Raw genomic sequence first — 19,954 nt, forward strand, 5'->3', positions numbered from 1 at the left:
TATGAACAGGAGGAGAGCATTTTTCTGATTGACCTTTGGCACATAAATCCAAGTAGGTTTTTTGAACACTTGATGGAAAGAAAACAAGGCTTTATTTTAAATGTATATATACTTTACCAAATACTTCAGCTTTCTGAAATCTCTAACATTTTTAAGGTAGCCTAAATATCAAATAAAGGGGCTATTTATAGGTTGGGCTTTTTATAGATTTTTATCACCTGTTAGATATTCGTTCTTCAAGGAAAAAGTCAATCATATTACTGTGAGGTGAGAGAAGTTCCACCGCTTCTCAGGTCCTCTCTTCCACCTGTAATGCACTCGACAGCAGCTGATCTGATGTCTGTAATTAATCTGTTCCAGAATGCCCTGGCTAAACAATTGTGTTCAAAATATAATACCAGCTGCAGCACCACAATATGTGAAATCTTACTTTTCAAAAGTCTGAGTATTATTTCACTGATACTCTCTATCTTTTAATGAAATATCCTGTAAAGGAATGTTTTATTCCAAGAAAAGCATCTTCCAAAATAACTTTTGAAGGAATATATGACATTGGAATAAATCGGTAATTGTTACCAAATAAAAACACTCTTTATACACAAACTCAAATTTCTTTTAAAATAAAGCTTGCAACATTTTTAATTAGTTAAAGCCAGGAAGCCGTATTTACTCTTTCCTTCTTAAGACTTTTAAATGAAACAGCTGGAAATGAACTTTGGTTCTTCCTCTCTTAGGTATGCCAGCACTGGAAATAAACAAAGAAAAACACCATGTTGAGAAAAAGGCTCAAAAAGTCCTAAAACATCTGTCTCTCTTATAAGCTTTTTCTAACGGAATGACAGTTCATATTTCTTGGAGAAAGTACCTGTCAAAATGCTTGTTTTTAAAATTTAGGCAATTATTTTAGCTAAGAGTATTCTGTGTTGTGTCTAATTTGGGATGTAATATTAATATACCAGTTGCAAAGGATTGAACCTGTTTATGGACGTTGGAGCAAAAATGGATTTATTTTTGCTCATTGATTCATTGATTTCATTGATTCATTTCAGTTTCATTTTGTGCTGAAACTTCAGGAGGATGGAGGAAGGCATCTTGAGGCCTTGAGTGATGAAAAATTTTAACCACAGTGCTTACAGGCAAGACAAGCTTACACAGCTATACAAAAAAGGCTACAGTATCATGAATTTTACGTGTCCTGTTTTGCCATAGAAATCAGCTCATAGAAGTGGCATTTTAGTTGGGCAGGTCAGCAGGCTTTCAGATGCAGGAAGACATTGGCTTATCTGTTTATCCTAGAAGAGCTTGGTTATGAGGAAGGTCTTAGTTACAGAAAAGGTGTGAGTGATGTACTATACCCATCATTATAGAAATGTGCCATAGCTTAGGGCATGATCTAGGAAAAGCAGAGAAAGGTTGTTGTTACAGTAAACTGAGAGAATTTCAGAGAAAACTAAGAATTATCGTGTTGGATAATCCATGATCTGCTCTGTGGACACTGACTGCTGTATCTTCCATTTATGAGGGACTTATATCTACAGGAACATTAATGTGAAAATGAACAAATCTTCGTTTGAAACATCATGTTAAGTAGAAGGACTAATATAATCCTGTCCAGCAAAATGGTGTCCTGTCTTCTGTAGTGCACCAAAAGGGGTTTGGAAATTTCAACATACATCTTGTGCTCATCAGAATAATTTTCTCATTATTTTGTCCTGCCCATCAGCAATACACATTTTCCTCTATCAGTGCAGCAGCTATTTAGCCACCAACAGAACGCTTTGGGGAGAGGGAGGGGCAATAAACCTGGCTGCAATAACATTTGCCTTAGCTAAAGGAATGGTGTAAAGAGCATCCCGTGAGTGCAAGAAGAATGTTAATGTCAGACAATTAAGCCTTCAGAAGCAGTGAAATGGCAGTTAATATGGAATTATTAACTACAGAATAGTGTTAACTGTCCCTTGTGCACAGGTATCTCCTGGTATTTGTTAATGGTACAATTGCTTACAGTTTATAACTCAATATTGTATAATGTCGGATATTTTTCATCTGTGGCATCAGATCTGTCTCTGTTATTAAATGTGGGCAATAACAGCAGAATTGTTAATAATAAAAAGGAGATCATTTTCTATTGGCCTTCCCATATGTCTACAACTGAAAGTAAGACTTTAAATATTTATTTTTCTCATTTTACATTTTTTCAAATATCTACTAGAGGAAAAAAAAAGAATAACAAACAAATTAGGGATAGGGAATCTCAGTGATCAGCACAGCTAAAAATATTTTTTTTTCATGAAATTGCAGTTTCTTATTTTCCTAAATTTCATAGATTTAAGAAAACATCTTTTCAGTAATAATAAATGTGAAGGACTGGAAACAGAAGTCAGAGACAGTCAAATGAAAATGAAGGCCTACATTTTTAAGAATAATGCCAATGAAATCACCACAGAAAGAGGGAAGGGTCTCCAGCTTATTCAGCTTCAAGCCTGTAGATGCTTCTGGAAACAGCTGTAGCAACATGAATTAACAGGCTTAGTGCAAAGGTCACTCTACTGGTTGAAACAGCATATTCTGCAACATGTGGGAGGTCAGACTAAAGGATCTGAAGGGTTTTTTCTAACCTTAAACATCAAAATTAGTATCTGTAATCTTAAAATATAATTGCATACCTTTGCTCATGTTTGGGGTGGTTTTTGATCTTTTCAAATCAGCAGCCACCAAATGACAGATATGTCTTCTCTCTGTGCTATGCTTTTAAATTCCCCACATTTTTGATGAAGAAATTCAGAAAATGTAATCTGCCTTAAAACAAAAAAGAAGTAATTTTAAGACTGTCTCATGCTCCAAGTTTAGAGTTCCAAGTTTAGAGACATAAATATTGCTCAGTGACATTTTTCTAACCCAATCATTCTTTCAGTAGCCTTTGGCAGCCTGTTAGTTTGAATCTGAAACTCTGAATAAATTATTTCTAATATCCAGCATTTTTCAGTAATGCTTATGGTGTAGTAGTTGGCTGCTATCCCAAAATGCATCCTTTTCCCCTTTGGGATGTTCTATTTTTGGCACAGATTAATACAGGCATTAATATTAATAATAATAATGATGATGATGAAAGTGGCAATAGTATAGAGTACTGAAAGTAGTAATAGTAATGAGTATCTTTTTGGGTACTTGTTAGGGCAACAGCTTACCATTATGCTTGCAGAACAGAAGCAAAAACAAGACACATAGCAAAAGTTAGTATAGCATGAAAAGAAAGAATTTCTAGCATGAGAAATATTTTTGCAGTGAGAAATTAATTTGATACTTGAGTTTTTCCTTCAGATAAGTATCACAAAATGCAGGCTGGATTAATTTTTGTTGAAGATAAACGAGAAAGTGGCCAGCTCTGAGAGGCCCACCATGAGTCCATGGACTTAGACTAGTTGATACTTTTCAGGAGATGCTATAGTGCTGGCAGCATCCTCAGAAGTTTGCTTTCCTCTTGGTTTTCCTTGATGTATGGCATTCCTTTGTTGCTGAAATATCTCCAACCAAAAAAAGTTGATATTTTCCAACAGTGACTATTCCCTTTCTGAATAAGGGCATCTGACAGCTCTTCTTTGACAACTGGTGAATTAGTACATCTTTTATATGTACCTTGAGAATAAACCCCAGATCCCCTTTCCATGGTGTCTTTGGTCTATTGCAGATTAAAAGATATCTCCAGACTGTAGTACAGGACAGATTTTTCTACTCAGTTTTCTTTGAAATGTCTCTCCTCCGTTTATTTAATTAAAGCTCCAAAAATCAGATGCCTTTATGGAATACCTCTGAATTCGCCTCAAGAATAAGATCATAGATTCAACTGAAATCAGTCTCTAAACAGCCAGCCATGGATACTCTGCTCCAAGCTTCAACCAACATCACACGTTCATAACTTTTTGAAATGTTTTGGTTTCTTTCTTTTTGCTGGAATGAACAGGATTTTCACTTTCCTCACTGTCTCAGTTAAAACAAGAGAGTTCCCCTGCTCTAGATGTTCCCCCTCAGGAGTTCACTATTTTGATGTAGAAGCTAGTTCTGAATCTGAGTTAAACTGATATTCTGACACCATTGCTACTTGTTATTTGTGCAATAGAAATCTGATTAGCAGGGTGTCTAAATTATTTTTTGTTTCTAATGCTCTTTGACTGCAAGGAAAAATATTTCTTCCTCCCTGTATGAGAGAGTCTGAAGGTCCTTAGGGTGGTTGGCTTGTGCTATACTGATGTAGACACATACAGATATTTCCTTTTTTATGAGGCATTTCTTTAGATCTGACATCTATTGTGAGAAGGAGGTATAAAGATACAGATGTGTTAGGTTCATGCAGATTTATACAGATCCAATACTTGCTTGTTTGGGACATCCAGAGCCCTGGTCCTGTGAGGTTCACTTCCTCTGAGGATCCAGTGTGGCTGGCAGAGCCAGTAGGACCTTGCTCTCTACTTAATTCTGATCCCCAAGCTGCATTATTTTTTCAGTTATCTGTACAGCTTCTGGGAACTTTACATTGAGCAAGTCCAATCTTTAAGTTCTTCTGTCATGTAAACTAACTTACAGTTTTGGGGAATCACTTGGCAGCTCAAGGAGCCTTCAGAAGCAGCTTCAACATTCAGATTGACTCCTTAGTACGTTTTAGTCTGGACATCTGAAACAAAAACCTTCTTCCTAATGTGCAGCAGATTATGTGGTTTATTAATTACATGAAATATGCATTTTAAAGGTGTTGTTTCATCCTGTGCCATCAGCCTTTGCCTGATTTCCTAAAGCAAGAGACACTTGCAGAGTCCCTAAATGTAAACATAAGGTTTTTTCTGCTCTGACACCTTATACCTCAAAATCTGAATGCAGACCTAGTCTGGCATTAGCATTATTTGAGCTTGTTGGTATAAGATGAGTAAACAATCTGACTTGCAGACTAGCATTGTTCTGCATATGAGGCACAAGTTCACCAGTATTTGTCCGAGAGGACTCACAGTATTGTTTCAAAATGGGTAAAGGTAAAATTCTTCAAGCCAAGTACTGGAATTATTCTGTTTCCTTTCAGTATTCAAGTGTGTAGAAGAGAATACATGAGATGAACAAAAAATTTCTTTTCTATAGCTGCACAAGTGTCCAAGAATCCGGCCTTTTATTGTTTTAATTTCCTGTTTTATTGCGGTCTTAGAGAAACAGAAAATTTTTACTAGCTTCCTGATTTAAAACCATAAATCTCTCAATTATATCTGCATGCTAGTTTAATACTGTCAAGAATGTTAAAAATAGAAAAAGGTAAATTGACCGCTGGCATTTCTTATATGGTGTAAAATTTACTTACAGTATATTGGACCTGTAGCATTAAATGAAGGAAATGGCATTGGGAAAGTACAAATCTAATATTTTCTGGGGTATGCATCAGAATCTCAACAGAGGAAGGCAGGTGAAATTATAGGCACATCCTGCATGATAATGTTGGTGTTTGAGGCTTTTTTAATGGCTTTGTACCAGATGCAGACTGATATTGACCTTAGCATGCACAGATAAAACTGGAAATGTGTAACTATTAATCCACACCTCAGTGGCTTGCCAAATTCTTTACTGTCCCATGATTTTAGCCTTCTAGTGTTCTCTTTTAATTAAGTAACTACTTTGAAAATGTAATAAATTCTGTGCAAAACAACTAAGCATAATCCTGAACTACAGACTATATTGATTTTAGCCCAGTAGATCATAGCCATGGGGACAATGTGCCTGAAGGGTAACAAAGTGAACCTACAGCTCTGTCATCTCATTTTTGTCCCCTGATGTGACACCTTTCCGCTTCTGGGGATGCAGAGTGAGCAATTTTAGTCCAGCTGTAATAGTGTGTTTTGTTCTGTGGCTCAGCAAACAGGGGTATTAGAGAAATGCAGCAGCAGTCTCGTCCCCAGAGGTTGAGGGCATCGTGTCTCTGCAGGCAGAGTGCATGATCTTGCTGGAGTACCCACCATCTGCCTGCCTGCAGCTCCTGGGAACAAGAGCATTTCATTTCTCTGTTGAAACATATTATGTAAGCACACATATTTTTCACAATCTAATTTTGCACAATACACAGTGTCTCTTTTGGTCATTTGCATTTTCCAGCAGTGCTAATTAAATCAGCATGAGGGGACTCAGCTAACCAACTGAGACCATCCCAGAACATAACAGCCTCTTCATGTACTGAGCAGCTGGTTCAGTGCTCCAAGACCAAGTGCTGTCTTTCATGCTAAAGTACCATTCTACACAAAAGGTACCTTTGATGGCATAAAGACATTGCTCTATGGGCTACACATAAAGCAATTTTGAAGTGTTTATTGAGTAGCATTAAAAATACTTCTTTTTTTGTTGTTGTTTTAGAAAATCAGTCCCATTTTTTGTAGGTTTTTGAGAGCAGGATAATTTGAAGCTACTTTGTGTTTGCATGCTGGGGATCTATTATTTTTGTCTGACCCAGAGACATGGGCTTATGCAGTCTGGCTGTGCCTAGAAGTGAAGAACGGTGTTGCACTATTTAGAAAGCTCTGTCAGCAGTAAGTACATGGCAATCGTTTGCTTTGTCATCTGCAAATCTCTGTTGTATTTTGTGGTTATTTATTTGCTTTCATTTCATTCTTCCAGCTTATCTCTGAGACAAATAGGAAGATTTTTCTTTCCTTATGTGTAAAAAAGAGTGAATTGTATCATCAGTGGGAATGATTCAGAGGCAGAATTAGAGAGGGTGTATGCCCTGCCACATTGCACAGCCAGAACACCCAGACTCTGATGGTTCTTTTTCTGCCTTGACAAAATGTTTGTCAGAGGCAGACCACCAAACATAATGACCCAGAATGTGATCCCGAGGAATAGTTCTCTGATGGGAAATGTTCTGGTACCTGGAGCTGAGCACCTTTATGACAAATATTGTTCTATTTAACACCTAAGTAGGGTGTTAATTCCCTTTCAGTGGAATGAACAGTATGATTTTATTGTAAATCTCTAAATATTGCATCTATTGCTAGTCTAGTTATATCTTGTTTGATTTGTTTTTAAGCCTAATAACGACCTGCTTGCTCCACTAGTAGAGCAGAATTTGTTCCAAGTGACCTCAAGCACTCCACTCTCTTCACTCCCTTCTGAGTTGACTGAAATGCAGGTTTCTTAGTGTGCAGGGCATATCACCACTTCAATGTTATCCCAGAAGGGCTAAACACTGCATCCACTGCTCCAGTGGCCTCTCAACACGTCCAGGCACTCACCTGCACTTGGCTGGGGACAGAAGTGCCACTTGCTCAATTTCCAGCATGATTTGTTTCATTTTGTGTGCTGAGAAATTTTCTGACTGTCCTTGTTAACTTGTGTGATGACTGCAGGGTGGTGCCACTGTGGGCTGCAAGCCGAGAGGAACATCCCACACAAGTGAGATCAGAGGGCTGTGACACTAAACTGATGCTCAGGATTGTGTTGTTTATAAACTGGAGGATGCCTTCTCAGCCTCAGGCTTATTTGCAGCTTAATTTCCCATTGCTGAAAAATAGCTGCAAAACATTTCCCCTTTTAATTTTTTCTCAGCGTTTTACTCTTGTTTTGACTTGATATGAATGCCATAGGAATGAAACTTGACTCTGGAAAACAGCATTTTCAGGGAAGAAAACACATTTTATAACATATATGCAATTAAGTCTCAGAGATTATCAATAATTTTGTGAACTCTGAAAAATTCAGATTTCCTATTGCAAAACTGAGATTGCAATTGACAAGTTTCTTGAGTACAGAGTCTACAAAATGCTGTTGTGCTGTTTATGACTACTAGAAAGCAAGAAAGTAATGTACTATAGTAGTGATTTTTCATGGTACTTTATGAATTCAGACTGAGATGCTGCAAATAATTTAAAAAACTGGGCTGCCATGATTCAGATACCAGCCTAAATCATATTTTTAAACTATTATTAGAACTCATACAATGGTAACCTCTGTGAGCTTACTTCCCTCATAAATTGTGTATTACTGGGATTCTTTTACCCAAATTAATTTTTCTTTTTACAAAGTGTCAGCAATTCACAGCCTATTAATATGGCAATATTATTTCCAGAAGTAAGGAAAATAAGTCTCTATCTCAAGCAATTAAAATTGTGCAGCTATGATTTAAGTAAAATACCTTTCAAATAATTCAAGTCTGGTAAAATTATGCCCTTATTCCAATTCAGTCTTTCATATTTTATTTAAATACATGTCAGACCTCAAAGTTCCATCACAGTTGTCTTCCATGAAGATAAAATGAAAAGAGCATTAGAGAAAAAGAATATTTTTGTCACTAGTAAATGAACAGTTGTACTGATATATTAATAGAAAGAGTATTAAACAGAACAGTAACTTTAAAGGTGAGGATCGTTTTCTGTCTCCTTTAGTGAGGAGCTGGCTTTTCCCATTGCAAAACAAGGAGAGGAGGATGTTTGTCTGCTGGAAGAGAAATTAGAACATATAAATTCTGCTTTTGCTTGAATAATAAAACTTGTAACAGAACCTTGATGAAGGCTGCCAGTCTGTCCATGGTTTTGGATATCTACCCAGCTCCCAGCACTGGGCTTCAGGGGCAGGTGGCCCAGAATGGAGCTCAGAGGGGACTGCAGAGGCTCTGGATGTGGAGAGCAGAGGTGGCTTTTGGTACCAGTGAGAGTGTGTGGAATTCCTGAGGAATATTGTCTGAGCAGGCCCTTCTCCCAGGTGTTCTGGGCCTCCACCAGCTGAACCCAAGAGAGTTTACAGGGTTTTGGTTTTTACAGGGTTTTGGTGAGTCACCCTTGAAGCACAGAGAATTACACTGATGGAGTGAGGCACAATTTGTATCCAGGCAGAGCAAACGAGGGCCCCATTATCACCATTACTGTGTATTCCAGATTAATGCTGCATTTCTGAGAACTCAGTCTGTCTCTTTTTTCTAATGAACATGTCAGTAAGCAGCACATGGGTGTTTTTTTCTCTTCCAAGTATACACATAAAAAATATTTGCTACAGTTTGATTAAAAACAAAATTCCTACATCTTTATGACATTTTTTCCCCTCATTAATTAAATTTATCTGTTGGACACTTCTGACTAATATAGTTCTTCCCAGAACACAAAGCATCTTCCTGGAAATATATCCAACTCAAATAACAATATAAATGTTTTACTGAAGCTAAAACCAGCTTTACTAGTCTGTTCAAATGTTTTTAGTATGATACAATCAATCTCTGGTTAAACCTATTCTGTGAGTTTTCGTCTTTATGTGCCATCAGTTCCCAAAGAGGCTTTGTCTTTAGAAGAACACCAATAAGTTGTATTCTTTCCCTTTTCCAACTGACTTCTTGAAGTCAGTTTCTAGAAATTTGGGAGCTGTATCTGAGAGCTCAGTTACATAACAAATATTGGTGTTAGCAAATTTCATACTCTGTTGTGACACCCTTTGACCAAACAGAAGGAGCTTTCCCAGAGTGGGAGCATCTAAATGCCAGGTCGTGTTTGACTGCTAGTAAAGGCTTCTGTAAATATGTACAAATTTCAAGAGAAAATATTTCTGGCTTCTATATGACTACACAGGAAGAGTGTGGGTTTTGACATTCTCATTTTGTAAGTAAATGTATAATCTCTTACAATTTTATGTTTGTCAAAAATATCTATCAAGATAATTATTTGCCTTGTAGCAAGTCTAGTAGGAACAACATGAGTCTTTTAAATATCTCAGTGACAGTCATTAAAGTCTGTGTGTAAGTTAAAAATCAAATCATTGATAAACTGGAGGCATCTACAAACAGCTGGTTCATAATTAGCTTTAGCGAATTTGAAAAACTGGAATAAAAGGCAGTTCATTTCCAAACAGGTTTTGTAGACATCAGAAGCATTATTTGAACATCACTTTATTTATGTGCTTATTAAATGGAACACCAAATAAAAGATGAGTATTCTGAAAGCAAAGTGCCCCAGACTGTCCTCTCTGTAACATAAATGACAGCTGGACTTTTTTTACCAGCCAGTTAAATCATGGCATTTCCCAGCATCTTCAATCTAAAACTGTCTTCAGCAGTAAATTAACTGAAGAAAACAAAACAAAGTACCTCTAAAAAACAAAGGTACAAAATTATTTTACTGGGTAAATGACCATTTTTTTTGAGGTTGACTTGGGATAACTTTGAGATTAGAAATTCCATTTTGCATGCTGCAAGCAGCCTTTAGAAGGTTCTGCAGCTGGCTTTGCAATGGAAAACTCTCTCTGGAGCATGAGGAGTGGAGCTCTATACTGTAATAAGAGCTGAAGTTCAGCAATCTGAGGTAAAGTACAAAATGCAGATGTGTTTGGCTCAGTTGCTTCTCCTGCTGACACAACCTCTCTGTATCATTACAAACCACATTTTTGCTTCCAGCACAGTGCACACTTGTGTCTTCACATTTCAAACAGAGGCTTGAGGCTAGCCACAAAAACTAAAAAAATAAATCCAGGGAATGATATGCTTTTACAGTGTTCTTAGAACCAGTCTTCCCTTGTGGTGCTGGTCTCATTTGTGGCTGCTCCAGGGTATCCTGTTTATCTGCTCCTCAGACTACCCTAGAAGCTACTACAAAGGCAGGTGTAACACAGTGCTGAATTAGAGCCAGGGTGTCCTTAGGCAGTGATGACTCCTCAGTTCCCAGAAACAAAATGGAAACTTTCTCCCCTGTGAAGATCAAAGAGTGTGCAAACCTCAGCCAGTCTCTTGGTCTGAGGAGAGCAGGTGGAATGTATCATCTGTAGAGATTAGGGAGTTACATATTTGTACGGAGATACACATCCAAATATGAATTCTCATAATGGAGAAAATCAATTATTGAAGATTTTTTTATATGGTCTGGATGTAGTGTCATCTCCATGCACTTTAACCTGTAAGTCCTACAATCCTGTATTTTAAAATTTCAAATTTAAAACACTAGGAGGAAGAAATCAAAGAATAAAGATAAGGATGTAAGGCTAAGTGTTATAAATATGATACATGTGTATGTAAAAGATCCATAAGCAAAAAGGTTAGTAATAAAATCCATACCCAAAAAGAAAGACTACAAAACTGCAGGCTATGAAAGAGAAGGTCATTTCCCATCAATAAATTAGATCTTAAAATTTTTTTCATTGTATATAGCACATAGAAGAATTCCAAGATCTGATTTTTTCCAAAGCCTTGGAATTTGTTTAGAACTTCATTAAAGGATCATGGAATACAATTTATTGTAGTAGCCTCAAATATGAAAGAAATTAATTTTTTCCTTGAGGATTTTCTTGCATAATTCCTTCTTGGTTCTCCATCACACATGTTGCACAGAGCTCATAGCTCACCCCAAGGGTTTGAGGTTTTGCAGATAATTCAGATGACAGACTTGGCTGAAGGTAGTGGTGAAAGGCAGGCAGATAAGCAAAGATGATGCACAGTTTAATCTAGGGATATAAAGGCTTTAAAATAAAATGTGTGATCTTCAGCTGATGGCTGGCAGTGAAATCTGTGCTTCTTATAATTTACTAAAGTGATTTTTTACTGTTATGGTGTTTACATGTTTTTCATGGAGACTTGAAGGATCATCCCTTGTTGAGTACACCCATTATACTGTGACTGGGGAAATGCCAATACTCATATTTATCTGAGCACTAGATAGGTTTGTTGAGAATTATTTCCCTCAAATAATAGGCTTAACTACAGGCTGTATTTTAATAATGAATCCTTTTAAAATCCAACCAAGAGTTTTCATATTATTTGGAATTTTCATATTCTGTCTTAAAAGTGATTTTTCTGGTTAACTGTTGCCAGTTAAAGAAACTATTAAAGTAAATAATCTTATACTGACTCATATGTTTTAAATGTCTGAGATCTTTATTAATCAAGTACTAAAATAAGACATATTTCATTTTTTTTAAAGTACCATTTGTACAAAATGAATTCATATGAGCAGTGGTAATCATATTTTTTGCTTTAATTAAGGCTTTCTTAAGGTTTTTTTTTTTTAAGTTTATTACAGTAAAATATCAGTGGAAGGGAAAAAGGAATTGTGGTGCTCCTCTTCTGAGAGAATCATCTGGGGAAAAGCTGGGGGATACAGCAGGAAATTTTGGTTTATGCTTAAAATCTTTCAGGGTGTAGGATAGAGGGAGTGTTTAGGAACTGTGGCTGATATGGACTTTTTCACAGCTGTGTGGTGCCCATCCCTCACTGCTGCTCGTTTCTGATTTTTTTTTTTTTTTTTTTTTGCATCAACCTGTAGATGTGTGGGTGTGAGAACAGGACAGGAAGAGGGGAATTATAGGTCACCTCACAATATGAGGTTGTATATGACAGAATGAAAACAATTATAGAGATGTTTAAAGATAAGTGGTCATGGTGTGACTAAAATTGTTGGAATGACTAAGATGGGTTCTCTAGGGTAATTTAAGGTATTGTGGATTCTTACCAGACCATTTGAAAAGACCTTCAGAAATGAGCACTTATACCATTCACACAGCTTTTTACCTGTGATGACTATGATTTTCTTGATATATCCCAGAGAGAGTCACAAAAAAATATTCTTGCACTCACCTTCCTGGGTAAAAGAATAATAATAAATCAGATAATAATCTGATATAGCTGATAATAAAAATAATAAATCAGATATTCCTGCTATAGCTGATTTAAGGAACTTAGATCATCATTTAGGCAACTTATAGAAAGGTCAATTAGATTATCTGTGAACAGTGAAAGATAAATTAATCTAGCAGGCACCAAATTGCACGTATTCTACTGAAGAGGTGCGAAGGAACTTGAGCTGTTGTCAGATGGCCATGGACCCACCCCATGGTATGGATATGAAGCTGCAGGTACCACCTGAATAAATAATTTGGATGAGACTCTTCAGTAGAGTACTCCTGCTGAAGCTGGTGAAAGCCAGGTCATTCATGGCATTTGGTTTTGCTAAATATATATGGTTTATGTTTACAGTCAGAAGTAGAGGCTTGTTTAAAAAAAAAAAAAAAAAAAGGAGAGCTAATCTGATTAAAGTAGGGCAGTAGAAGAGAGGGAGTAGTTTATACTGAAAGTTTATAAGCTTGTCTGTTTTCACAGAGTAGCAATACTAAGATATTCCCTTTAGTTTCTCCAGATGCAGAGCATGTGCAGATGCAAATATAGATCTAAAAGTCTTGCTTACACTTAGATATTTCTAACCAGGAGGATTTATAGATGCCAGGGAAACTGAAATCTTTACATTTTAATCCCAGCAAATAAAAAATCTGAGGCAAATTATTCTCAGATGAGATGAAATTGATTTTACTGTTAAAAAAAAATTCAAATAATTTACCACACCACATTTTGGGAAGTCAATTCAATGAAAGATCATGATACAAGTTAAGAAAATACTAATGGGTGAATACTCAGAAGTGTTTGTTGAAAATTTACACCAATAAAAATGTGTTAAGGGTAAAACAAATTATTTAGAGCTACCATTGTAGGAGCATGAGGGATGTTTGTGTTTACATGTTCTTCATGGAAAATATAATGCAAGTGTAGACTCCAGCTGGAGCATCAGTGAGTTACCAGATAGGAAGTTGGAAAAAACTGTTACAAGTTTTAGAATTAGAGAAATTTGAACCTTTGTCCCTGCCATTTTCTTGGAAATGGCAATTATCTTCAGATTTGAATTTTCTAATGAGCTAGAAACTATTCAGTACCCTTTTGTCCATGTGTTCTTTATTGTACTTCTTTTGTGATTGCACTTTTCTACTAGATTTTATAAAGACAAGCAAACATGAGAGAAATGCATTAAAACACTGTAAAATGTTATTCTTTGCTCATTAGATTCATAAGTATAACATGTAAACAGAGCAATTTTTAGTTCAGCCAAGTGTGTCTTATTTTATAATGTCTGGCATCAACTTCAGTCATGGTTATGAGTTTGCCATCATGATTGGTAGCTGTACCTAAACCACACATACATTATGCAAGAGATCATTACTGGAAGCATTTAATTCACAACCTATGCTTCTCAGCTAGCAAAGCAAGGGGGTTCATTGGAGTGAAATGAAACTGAAACAGAGCGCAGGCCTCAAGCCAGCAAAAAGAAAATAAAGCATAAAAGCATTGACTGGCTGCAAGCCAGTGAATGCTCCATCACGCAGTTGTCAGCCTCGTCCTGTGGCAGTGGCCAAAGAACCCTTTATGTTATGGTCTCTGGGTTGGGCTCCTAAAGCTTGAGGTGTGTGATGCCTCTGCCACACGCCAGTGCTTGGTGCTGCTGCCCCATGCAGTGAGCAGGACGTGCCTGGGGAGCTGCTGAGCTCCAGGTGGGAGCCCCGGGCAGCGCCGGATCTGTGGAATGGCGCCATGGGCACCGCTGGTCCCCGCGTGCTGTCCCCTGCTCCTCCACCGTGGGCAGCCAGGGGATAAGAGAAAAGAAGGGGATCAGGTTCATGTCAGGAATTTTTCAATATCTCAGTAACTTTCAATATTCTGTAAAAAGAGAAAATAAATGGAAGTTGAATTCTGCAGAAACCAAGTCAGTCCCTTGTCTGACGGGGCTGGATAGGACCATTAAATACTAGTTGCTGACTGTAAAAATGCTCTTCCCCTGTTTCTTTTTCTATGAACTTACTGTCAGTGCCACTGTTCTTCTTTCCATCCAAAGTAAACCAAATGATAACATTTTCTGTGTCTTATTTGGAGGACATAGTCCCATAATTATTACACATGTAATAATAATAATTGTTTTATATAGTCTGTAACACAAACTGTAATTCACTGCTGCTGAATCAAGGCTGGCTTACATATTTGCATTCACTATAGTTTTCTTACAAAAAGTCTTATGGACTCATAACTGCACATGCAAGATGTTGTTCTGATTGTGCTTCAAAAGGATCAGACTGCTACAAAGCTCAAGTGCTTCAAATACCACAAAAGCACTTCTGGAGTCAATATGCTTTAAAAAAAGCATTAGGTAGACTACAGAAAAGCAGAAGAATGGCAATTGAAAGGATGAACTAAAAATATATTGCATCTATTTTTCTGGGCTCTAGAACTATTTTTTTTTTAATTTCCAGGAGGAAAAAATAATTGTTATACCAGATTAAAACAAAAAAAAAAAAATAAAAGGTAGCTTATGCCCAAAGTATTGAAAAACATGGTTACTTCAGACAACACAATTTCTTTTGAAGAATAAAATTTGTAATTGTACATTGTAGTTAATTGTAGTTACAATGACTGCTCTTTAAAATTACCAAAACTCTACACTATATACTCATATATTAAGAAAAAATTATATTGTTTCCATTGTGCTTGGAAGTTTTGTTTCCTATGCACCATGATTTTATTTCTGTTTATTTCTCTTAGAAATTTGCTTTCAAATTGCATGTAACTAATGCAAGGCTGTAGACATCTCTTCCTGTAAATACACATTTTTGTTTCTAGTTTGGAATATGCAATTTGCCAAAAGTATCAGGTGACTCTTTTTATGAAGTGCTTTGGAGGTTCTAGTGCATTCATTACACATGTTGAACTAAATGAACTAAATGGCTGTGCTTGAAACAAGAGGCTGTAAATAAAAAGTGCACTTTGAGGGTCAGAAATATGTGTAGATTCCTAAACTTGCTAATGTTATAAGTTGAACGATTCAGGTTTGTGTCAGTGGGCAGGCTACAGCTGTTGTTCTCGAGCTGGCATTTTCTCAGGCTGCCAAAAAGCATTTGCATCACTGGGCATGTTCTGTATATTAGAGTGAGCAGAGCAGGAGCTGCAGGACCTTTCCTCTCTGCAGGCGGTCACGCAGGACAGCAGACTCAGAGAGTTTCTCTGCAGCCTCCTTGGAAATCTCACAAGAAATTAGAAGTAAGGATGGTCTCATCTGTACAATCTTTTCTATTGCAAAAAACAGAGTTAGTGGTACAAAGTAGTAAATTAATTAGAGCTTGGGGATCCTGGAAGAACAGAAATCCATATGGAAGTTCTCAGCCTCAGGGAACCAGGCATACAGGTATTTTGTGTCTTATAAGCTGGGGTGCTTTTCCCCTCCTTCTTTTCATTATGGAAGTTTGCTGGCTTTTTTGCCTTTAGCTAAAGAAGGGAGAAATTATTTATAAGCTTTTCATAAACCTGGAACAAAAGGTTTTGAAGTTACTGACGAAGAGCAGCAGTAATAACATTATGGACTTATAGTAGGCAGATAAATAGGGTTTCTGTTAGAAGAAATATATTTTAATTTGTAACCATTTTTGCTCTGCAGTGACTTTCAAATAATTTGGTAGGAATGTTATGTTTTCCTATTTACAGGAAAATCTTTGTACAGTCTAAGTCAATAAGACTTTTGACAGAGGGTTCAATAGCAAATGACATTTGAAAAAATGTTTTAATGTTGCATGTGTGAAGCAACAAGTTAGGGATATATCTACTTGCAGTTTTTCATCTTGGGAATATATGTCAGAACTCAATGTAGTAATGATTTTCTATATTTTTCCTATGTCAGAATTTCAGAGAGAGAAGAAATTGAGTTATTTATAGACTTCTCCATAATTATAAATGTGATCCTTATTCAAGGTTAAAAGAAATGGGGAGGAACTATAATGGGAAATGCTTATTAATCATGTTGGATTAGATTTATAGATATGCCTTTCATAGTAGAAGATCATAAACCAGCCACTAGTTTAAATTGTTTTGTCCTAAAGTTATAGTAAATATGGCAAATACACAGTTTTTAACTCAGTTTTTTCCCCATTTGCACTGCTTTGCTGAGATGTTGTAATGACATTTTTGGCAGTGGAAATAAAATATGAACCCTTGTTTTTGGTAGTCTCTCTTTCAATTGTGAGTTCTATCAGAAAGAAATAGAATAAAACAGCATTTATATGATTGCTAAGTACAAACACATTTTATACTGGTTACACATGGACTAAAAACATTGAACACTGCAGAGAGATTTTGAACCAAGACTTTTAGTTTAATAAGAAATGGGAAATTGGTACAAGGTCATGGGAAATAGAATACCTAATACTTTATTATTTAGATACATATGTTTGTAGTTGTATGATAAAAATATGTTCAAGTTTTGTACCGAAAGAAAATTGACAGCTCTGTCTATAATCACATATGTATTTTCTGAATGTAAAGATTTAGCTAGTTATTTGTCATTAACTGTTTTTAACCTTTACAATTATCAATAGTAAAAGATACTGTACCAAGCACATGCTTTAACCAGGAAGCTCTGTGTGCTTCTGTCCTCCATAGTGACAGAAACATGAAGGAGAATGAGCCGCAGAGACTTCACTAGTGATGCATTGCTTCCATCAAAGCAATATAATTTTAAATTGTACTTTCATTTGTCTTTGCCCTGACAGGAGGCATCGTTGATAAGGACCTTCGTCACTACCTCAATCTACGGTTCCAGAAAGGCTCAGTGGACCATGAGCTCCAGCAGATCATAAGAGACAACCTCTACCTCCGCACGGTGCCATGTAAGTAGGGGGCAGAAGGACAAACCTGGCTTTTTAGTGGCAGTAGATTATCTGGGTGAGTGCTGCTGAGGCCCTTTGCAGTGCATGCAGAGGTGGTCTGTGGATAAAACAACCATCCTGTAAATAGATTTGTGGCCTCATTCCAGTCTTCTACATTACTGCTGAGAAATTCAGCTGTGCAATGCTGATGTTTTTGTGGTGTTTTCAAAGCTGTCTCTAGAGTAATAATAATCTTATTTCTTCTGTAGTTTCAGAAAGCACAAATTTAAAGAGGAAAAAAAAGCAGTTTTCTGATCTGGTCCAGTGGATGTCCAACAGAGAGTTTGATCTGCCTCATGTTTCACATATCCACTGTGTAATAATGCCATTGGATGTAGAAAGCAATAGGGCAACAGAAGAAATATATTAACTAGATTTTGTTTGAATGTAACAGGCATGGCAATGAAAGTTTGTATTATCTTGCATATATGTTTTTTTCCACATAAGTCAATATTCAAACTATTCTGAAACCTCTAAAGTAGTTTTTGTGGTATTGACCATATTCAGCACTTTGACAATAGACATGAAATTAAGCAGAGTCACGCAAGACATGTCCAAATGTCAGGGCCATGCCTTTCAGAGCAGATCTACTTGGCTGACAGACAATATATCATTTAAAATGGACTGAAGTTCCATTATTCTTTCCTCATAAAATAATTGCTTACCAGACATTAAATGGGTTTTCTGGTTTTGGCAAAAAAGGAGTGAACTTTTGAACTTACAGGCTTGACACTGGAATGATAGGCAGAGGAAGGTATACTGAGTAAGTGGCTGTGCTCTTTATGTGGTAATCAGTGGATACTCTGAAAGCTGAGTTGTTGTGAATGCTATTGTATGGGGGTTTTTTTCATAGTATTAAAGAATGGAGCTTTGAAAAGACCCTCCTAAAAAAAGTGGGTATTTCAAAAAAAGAAATTATCAAATGCAGACAGGATGCTATCTGGTTAGCTAAAGGATTTTTCATACTCAGTCAAATAAAAAGGACACCACCACACAGTTTTTTAAGCCACATTTCCTCTAAACCATAATTGTGGTGAAAATCTTTTTTTAATACAATTTTATTCTGTCCCAGGCATTCATGCCTAGGAGGGAAAATGTTCTCAATAGTTCTCTTATTTTCATATAACTTAACTAATTTTTGAATCACAAACTTACCTTTCAAGGGCATTGGAATTCAAAATCTTCTGCTCTGGGCTGTATTTCATTTTTAAGTTGTGTACATAGCATAAGAGTACTGCTTAGTTGTCCTAACACTGTTCTTAGTATACAGTGGTAATGTTTAACTGACTGTACCACTGCCCTCAAGATGTGTGCACCTAACTTATGAACTTACTACAAATCTTAATTACCAACACAGCAAAAGCAGCACTCATTTTTGTCAAATTCTTGTGCAGAAAAATAGAGAGTGAAACCCTGCTGCAGGCAGCATGGACTTAATTTCCAATGACACAGTTAGAACACAAAGAAGGGGAGAAAAGTTGAAAAATAGGTGGCAACATTTTCCTTTTAAAAATGCATCTACAATCTTGGCTCTGTTACGGAGGCATAATTTCCAGTAAAACCATTAGAAGGTTTGTAGATACCTTGACCTTGTGTTCTTCTGTCCTTTGCTTTCTGTTCACACTGGCAGCACCAGCCCCACACTGCAGTGGGTGTGACCATGGGTTTCTCAGCCCTCCAAGTCAGACTCAGACATCTTTCACTTGCATTGAATTAGTATTCCCTTAGGAAACCGGGAAGCAGAGGACTAATCCATACCTCTTTTGAATCAGGATAAGCCAACTCAAGTTAGACAAATGAACCAGTATTTACTAAAAACTAGATAAGGTTGGGTGTTGGACTCAACCCTGGCAGTGTTTAAAGCCAGGCTGGAAAAGGCTTTAAACAACCAACTCTAGTGGGAGTTGTCCCAGCCCATGGTAGGGAAATCTGGGACTAGATGGTCTTTAAGGACCCTTCCAATCCCTTAACATTCTGTGACACCAGACAAGACTTTGAATTGTCTATTATACAAGTGACATCCCTGTGTTCACCAGAGAATAGATGGGCCAGAATGACATGATGTGAGGATTATGGGTCTCAGAAATTTAAGCCCCTGGGAATGGGATGAATTGGTTGCGTTTGTGATCCTTATGTTTCTCTATTTCTGCTAATGTAGTGCCCCTTTCTACTAAATTAGAAATGACCATGTAACCCTGAGAGTCAAATGCTGCCTTCCATAAGTGTAACAGGTCTCAGTGCATATGAAATTGATTTCCCCTGCATTGCAAACAGGAATGATATGGATATGTCCCAGGATGGGATGTAAAATTGTATTTGCAGCAGCCAGTTTGCACCTGTTACTAAGCCAGTTTTGAGGAAAGAAAAGTTCCTCATTTTCCAGGTTCAGAAGACGTAGCTAAAATGCATTTTTTGCCCTTTTCCTGGTGTGTAGAATTTTAGCACTTTTCATATT

General features: G+C 36.8%; 1 protein-coding gene across 11 annotated transcripts in view; it reads left to right on the forward strand.

Moving 5' to 3' along the window:
* MAGI2 (membrane associated guanylate kinase, WW and PDZ domain containing 2) overlaps positions 1-19,954 on the forward strand; it is a 694,323-nt gene that overhangs the window by 187,294 nt on the left and 487,075 nt on the right. For all 11 annotated transcript variants that reach the window (XM_072919262.1, XM_012568848.5, XM_030263732.4 and 8 more), the window contains exon 2: positions 17,344-17,460. In XM_072919262.1, coding sequence (XP_072775363.1) covers positions 17,344-17,460 — 117 coding nt within the window. The remainder of the gene's footprint in view (positions 1-17,343; positions 17,461-19,954) is intronic.

Source organism: Taeniopygia guttata, chromosome 1A (genome assembly GCF_048771995.1).
Source record: "Taeniopygia guttata chromosome 1A, bTaeGut7.mat, whole genome shotgun sequence".
Lineage (NCBI taxonomy): Eukaryota > Metazoa > Chordata > Aves > Passeriformes > Estrildidae > Taeniopygia > Taeniopygia guttata.